At 47.5% G+C, this 6,741-nt stretch overlaps 1 protein-coding gene across 1 annotated transcript in view; it reads right to left on the minus strand.

Moving 5' to 3' along the window:
* Nucleotides 1-7: 7 nt before the first annotated feature.
* UBA7 (ubiquitin like modifier activating enzyme 7) overlaps nucleotides 8-6,741 on the minus strand; it is a 43,271-nt gene continuing 36,537 nt past the window's right edge. Inside the window, exons 22-24 of the mRNA XM_044451491.1 lie at nucleotides 3,578-3,679; nucleotides 2,996-3,096; nucleotides 8-1,071 (exon numbers count right to left, since the gene is read on the minus strand). Of these exons, the coding sequence (XP_044307426.1) occupies nucleotides 894-1,071; nucleotides 2,996-3,096; nucleotides 3,578-3,679 (381 nt within the window). The 3' untranslated portion in view covers nucleotides 8-893. The remainder of the gene's footprint in view (nucleotides 1,072-2,995; nucleotides 3,097-3,577; nucleotides 3,680-6,741) is intronic.

Here is a 6,741-nt window from a genome sequence, read left to right on the forward strand (position 1 = left end):
ACAAAACTAGGAGCAAACCAATATGTTTATTACAATCAGGATGCAGCAGATCCTCTGAGGAATGGGTATGTTTAGCCTGGAGAAGAAACAAGGGGAACTGTCATGTGGTAACTGTCTTCAAAGATAGGAGGGCTGTCATGCAGAAGATGGTGCAAACATGTTCTCTGTTGTGTGTGAAGGAATGACAATTAAAACTGGTGGGTGGAAGTTAATTAAACTTGAGAAACTTCTTGAAGGTAGAAACACCTTGACAGTGGAACACATGTCTCAAGAGCTGATGGGCTCTTCTTCACTGAGTACTGAAGCCAGAGGCTGGGTGGCCATTTGTAAGACTGGCTGTAGTTGCATCCAGCATTGCTAATCCTTCACTGACCAGGAAGTTGGACTAGATGATCTCCAAGGACTCTTCCGACTCTGCAATTTTGTGTAGCACTTTGTCACAATGGGCTGGTTTGCATGATTACCATGGATTAAGCAAGCCATGATGGTTTGTTTAAACTGCAGCACATTTCAAGTGCCATCACTCAGTCTGGTGTGGTTTGCTGTGCCATCCCAACCTGGGCAACCTGGCTTGCTAGAAAGGAACCGCCCCCCCCCCAAAAAAACCCCAACAAAAGCCCATGGGTTATTTGAAGGTTATTTCTCCACCAATATGCTGCCTGGGTTTCAATGGCATAACAAGCCACATCAGGAGGGATAATTAGGCAAACGCTGCCTGGCATACATCATGGCTTAAATAAACCACCAATAACTGTGTAAACAGCCCAGTGTGTGAGCATTCTTTTCTTAAATGAAGCAAGGAGTAAGTTCCTGATTTGAATGGAGTTGGGCTGTTACAGTTAGTGTGGATCTGGCTTATGCTTATCATAATCCATTTTATACATTTCTGCCTTTCACAAACATGGGTACGAAGACACACACAAATGACACACACCATTTTCATGTGTCATTGGTTGGATCCAGACATGAACAGGTGGTATATAATCCTCTTCATCTTCATCTTCACAGACCATTGTCAACACTAAGAACCGGCGCCCCTCTTCCATGGTCTGGCGAATCTGGTTTGTCAGCCTAAGAAAGTGAAAGCAGAGGGCAAGTAAGGTGCTGGGTGAAGGACTGCTAGGGAGCAGGGAGCTGTCACTTGCTCTGCTGAATATCAGCTACACTTCCTCCTCCACATGTAACAACTGCAGCGCTACATCCAACTCTGAGAGTGATGTTTTAGCATGGATTCCTGCACTGAGCAAGGAGCTGGACCTGATGGTCTTCTGGCTCCTTCCTACTCTACTATTCTATGATTCTTGATCCAGTCACCACAGCCATTGCAGGATCAACTGGCTGACTCGGGTTAGGGGATTCTTATTCACAATGCCTGTTTGGCAAATTCCAAAAAAAGAGGCATACACATCCATGAGAAGAGCCTTTCTAAGGGAGACCAATGGCCCACCCAGTCTAGCATTTTGTTTTACAAAGTGGCCTACCAGATGTCTTTGGAAAACTCCACAAGCAAAAGCCCTCTCCCAGTGTTGATTCCTCAAAATGGGTGACTTAAACTGACTGCTTTTGGCCCTGCCTCCCTTTCCCTGTTTACCTCACAGTCCTCATGCACTGTGTGCAGTCTGAGGAGGTTCAGAAGCTGAGGAGGAAATTAATTTGGTCTCTCCAAGGAAGGACGTTAGCATGCCATGCCTCCTCCCCGGCCTCCTGTCCTAAGGCTGCGCAGAGCACGGGGAGCCAAGGACACTCTCGCTTGCTCTTCTTAACAAACAGCCATCACAGCTGAAGTACGACGGCCTGGCTGAGTCTGCGGCCTGCTCTGGAGTGGGGCTGAGGGAGAGGGAGTGGGCAGAGAGCAGGAAAGGCTGCCAAGGGGTCTGGAAAGACTGTGGAGTCGGGGGACTCACGTTGCCTCTGGATGCATGTGGATGGCAGAGGCCCAGCACGGCCTGTCTGAGGCTGGGCTGAGATAGGCCTGCTTGCCCCAGGAAGCAGCGGAGGAGGTGCTGACAGCAGGATGTTTACCCAGCGTGGACGGGGACAGGACGCAGAGACATTGCAGCTGCTGCTGCTACAGTACCCAGGCTCTCCCTGTAGGGGCCTTGAAACGGGGCAGCCACGGCCCTCCCTGCCCCTCACTCCTGAGATTGCCCCTGCCTTCCTCCTAAGTCACAGGCAGAGCCACCAACCCTGCTCCTTCCCAGACTCAGCACGCAGAAGCAAAAAAGAGAAGAAAATGATTCAAGTGCAACCACCGACCAAAGGAGCAAAATGAAAGGGCTCACTGGGACTGTGTCTACGCAGGCCTGCCCCCACTGTCTTATCCAGGCACTAGCAGACCTCCTTGGTTCCCCTCAACTCTGACGAGAAGCAAGAGAATCAGTACTTGACAGTGTGGACACTTTGTAAATTCTCAGTTTTGCCTGCTTGGGAGTCATTTTAAGCTGCTTTGTCTCAGCTTACTTTAACACTCTCTGGTAAGATTCTAAATGGTTGCAAAAAAACTGGGGACCTGTTTTAGAACCCAAAGACAATAGGATGAATGTTTTAATGAAGACATAGAAGAGGAAAAGGAGGAGGCTGAAGCAGGAGGCAGGTTAAGAGAAAAGAGCCATGTGAAGGTAGGGATAACTTTTGGGGATGGACCTCAGAATGGGAAGTCTTCTGCCAAAAGTCTGCTTTGTCAGTTCAGCTTCACTCCATTCTTTCCAAGCCATGCCTGGCCCTTTTCAGGATGTCCAGATGCTGCTAGAAAGGCCCAGGCACATCCAGTTGCTGCGAAGGCCAGAGGGAGTCTGTGACATTAGTAGATGTAAAAGGGGCCGAGCTGTTGAGACTATGGCCCTGTTTCCATTTCTACCTGTGTCAAACAGCTGATAATGTGGAAAGGCTCCCTTTGTTCTTGTCTTAAGTCTGAACCATCTTTAACTAGTCAAGGAAGATTTAAGGAGGTGATAACCTCCCAGTTTTCAAGGATATGTCCCTGTAATTCTCCTACCTGGAAGAAAGCTGCTTTTCTCGTAACTCTTCTTTTGCAGATCCATCATAGAGAGTAGCTGTCCCATAGAATAGCATCCGTGGAACCAGACAGTGCTCCCTCTGTAACAAGCAGGTAGGGGTCAGCATCACAGTGACAATCCTCATGCACTCTCTAAATTGGACTTTCACTGGGCTAGGTTAACGCTAGGAGAGAAGATATCAAGGGGAGCCTGAGCAAGCTGCTAGGAAAAAAATGTGGATGGCTTCAAGAGTCCAGTTCAAGGGGAGAAATCTAATCCAAAAGGCTGAATGGGCCAGGAGAAAGGATGTGGAGTGCACTGAGGAGGAGATGGGTCAATCAGACCCATCACAGATAATACTGAGAGGTATGATGTGCACATTCTAAGCTCTGTGTCCACCAGCTGCTCACAGACTTCAGCGTTTGCACTGCTGGCTTGCCTGATGTAGCAGAGAAGCTCCCTTGCTGAAACATGTAGAGTGGAGAAAAAGGTCACTGCTACATGTAGCAGTGGAACAGGCCATTGCAGCACATGCACTCTGAGTTCTTGTAGGAACCTGCCCATGAAACCTGATACTTCACCTGGATATGATCACAGAGGTCCCTCAAGGTGATGATCTCTCCTCTGGCATCCAAACTTGGCACCTCAATCCTGTCCCAGCAGCTCCATTTCCTCTGGCCATACTGAAAATAGAGCAAATCCCAGAAGAGTAGCAATGTTAGTCCATGGAAGTAGGCGCTGATTTAGGGTCTTGTGGCACCTTAAGGTCTTATGGCATAAGCTTTTGTGGGCTAGGGTCTGCATCATCTGATGCGTGAGAATAAAGCAGGCATGCAAAGAGGGTCACTTCTCAACAAAACTAAAAATGCACAACTTCACCCCAACAGGTACACCCAAAGAGGATGTTTGTAGTGTGCACCAGAGAAGTCACAAAAAGGTCACTTCCTGTGGAGCAAAGTGGGGCAGGCTTCAGACTTGCACATTTTAAACTGGCATGCACCCCAAAACTTGCTTGAGGACTGCAGCTCAGTGGAAGAACACATGCGTTTCATGAAGAAGGTCTCAAATTCAATCCTCAGTGGCTCCAGGTAGGGCAGGGAAATGTTCTGCTTGAAATCCTGAGGTGCTCCTGCCAGATTCAGTGTTGACAACACTCTGCTGGAGGGGCTGATGTCTGACTCAGTATATGGCAGTTTCTTAGATACCTAAACTCTTGTATGCTCACCAGCAAAACAGTGGGACTTAATGCAATTCCAAACAAATTTATTTGAACACAAAGGGAATTACTTCTGAGGAAACAGGAATAGGATTGCTGGATTGGAAGGTACCAATGACCACAGCATGTTAGCATGACTTAATCTGATTTATTAGACCTGCTCAAATCATTTGAGTAAAGTAATTCTCTTAATAAATTAACAGAGAAGCAATCATTGCTAGAGTAAGTGTGGTGGTAAAAGTGAAGGACTGGGGACTGGGGAGATCATGAGGCTCGCTGGGTGACTTCGGGCCACTCACAAGCTTTCAGCCTAACCTACCTCACAGGATAGTTGCTGTGAGGCTAAAAACAGAGTAGAGAACTATGTAAGCTGCCTTGGGCTCCTCACAAGAGATAAAAAGGCAGGATATAAATGCAATGTAGTAATAATAGATGGTGAACACCATGTCCAGTTCAGGCTCCACTGTCCATTTACCAGTCAGATTTCAAAAACAGAGGCATTTGTCGAAAAAGCAAAAGACATCAGAAATGCAAGCCTGTTCATCTTATCAGAATGAAGGTTAAGAGGTGAACTGATTGAAGTGTACTTTCACAGAGGAGAAGGTTTTAGGTACCACAAGACAGCCCTTTAATCTAGACAATGGGAAGAGAACAGCCAATAAAAATAAAAGCTAAAACTAGACAAATTCTAATCAGGTCCAGCATTTCAAACAGCAAGGGCAATTAACCATTACAACACCAAAGGCTAAGAGGATAGGTGGTTCTCCAAAGCCGGCATGATGTGGTGGCCAAGAACATTTTGGATTTGGATGAGGGAAGCCAGATTCAACTCAGCCATGGAGCAAATTTTCATCCTTTCAGCAGCTTAACCCCCCACCCACCCCCACTCCTTGCCTGGTTCTTGGGAGACTAAAACACTGCTCTGTCCGTCTTGGAGGAAGGGCAGAGTACACATCTAATAAATAAGCAAGAGCTGCAGGCTTCCGATGAAGGCCAGCCCTCCTCCTGGAAAGATGTTTTAATGTAGTCAGACACTGCAGAAATCCCATGACATAATACAAATGGGAGGAAGTCATTCCTTTTGCATTTTGCATAGGAAGCCAAATTTGGACGATCTCAACAGTCCTTCCCAATCTTCACATCTCTGAATGCAAAAACTGGCAATCAGCCTAACAGAGGAAAATCTGTAGGGCTCCTTCTGTCCATTCAGGATCTGTAGTTCTCTGTTGGACAAAGACACATTGAGATGGTGCCTTTTGCCCACGCACAATCATCCTTTTCTTCAGAACAAGGCCCAGAATGTTGCTGGCCTTGTGGCCCCCTGTGTTGCTGACCCTGCCTGTTGGGCCCAGGGCAAGAAAAGAGAGGAGGACAAGAAGCATCCAGTCCTCTAACAAGGGGCCCTTTGGGACTAGTCACTAGCTCATAGCAGGAAATGCTCTGACCAAAGAGAGCTTTCTGGGGCCAGGCAGCACAAAGGGATACTGTCCTCCTGGGCAAACTCAGTGGCCAGCAGGGGAAGAGCTGGTAGGGCCTGCAGCATTTCCATAAGCCTCCAGAGCCGATGAGTTCTCAAGGAGTGACAGCAACGACACCCACACCCCACTCTAAATCTGGGAACAAAGGCCCAAGGTTGCCCACCACACCCCAGGACAAAGCTTTTATTAACCTAAGGATGAAAAGAGAACAGTTCTCTGTGCTACAATCCATCAGGCTGCATCCCACTGCCATGTTTTCCTAATTCTTCTCTCAGCAGGTTGGAGACAGATCTCAGCAGCCCCCCATGAAACACACTAACTACCAAGTTGTTGTTGTTCATACTAGCCCAGCTTTAAGGGTACAGGCTTCCATTACTCTCATCCACTCTAGCCATGGTAGGAAAACAAAAGGAGGGAGAAGACTATACATAGTTGCTTAGAACCGGTATGAGCAGCACAAAGAGGATTATTGCTATTAAACAGTTCTTTAAATCATACTTCCTAAATTGATGCTCTCCAGACGTGTGGGGCTATAACTCCCAGGACCTCCAGCAGCTATGGGGATGCTAGTTATAGTCTGACACATATAGAGGGCACCAGGTTGGGGAAGGCTGCCTTATAAAATTTCCATGCCAAATCATTAGGGACTGTGCAGAGTAGTAGCTGCCTCACCTCATCTCTCAGGGGCTGCTTTCAGGGTGCTTCCAGATCAGGCATTTATGGCATCACTGTCCTGCCTTATTCATAGAATTTTAGTAGTAGAGGGGAGAGGATGTTGTCTTCTGCTCATCACCCACCTGTTCCCAGAATCTTTCCCAGTTTCTTCCAATCTTTTTTCTAGTATTCGTTAAAGGAAAGCATGATGTAATAGCTCCACAACACCCCTTCTGCCAAGGACCCCATGTCTGGAATAGGCATTCTGCTGAAGGCATGGAGGTTGGGGCCAGCAGGCATGATCCCAATTCCCCACCCATACTTTCAGAGAGAAAATCTGCACAGGGTTACTCCCCCCCACCAGCAAATGGGATCTTGGCTTTTCCTTTAGTGCGGT

The sequence above is a fragment of the Varanus komodoensis genome, unplaced genomic scaffold (assembly GCF_004798865.1).
Source record: "Varanus komodoensis strain SLA01 unplaced genomic scaffold, ASM479886v1 scaffold6_2, whole genome shotgun sequence".
Lineage (NCBI taxonomy): Eukaryota > Metazoa > Chordata > Lepidosauria > Squamata > Varanidae > Varanus > Varanus komodoensis.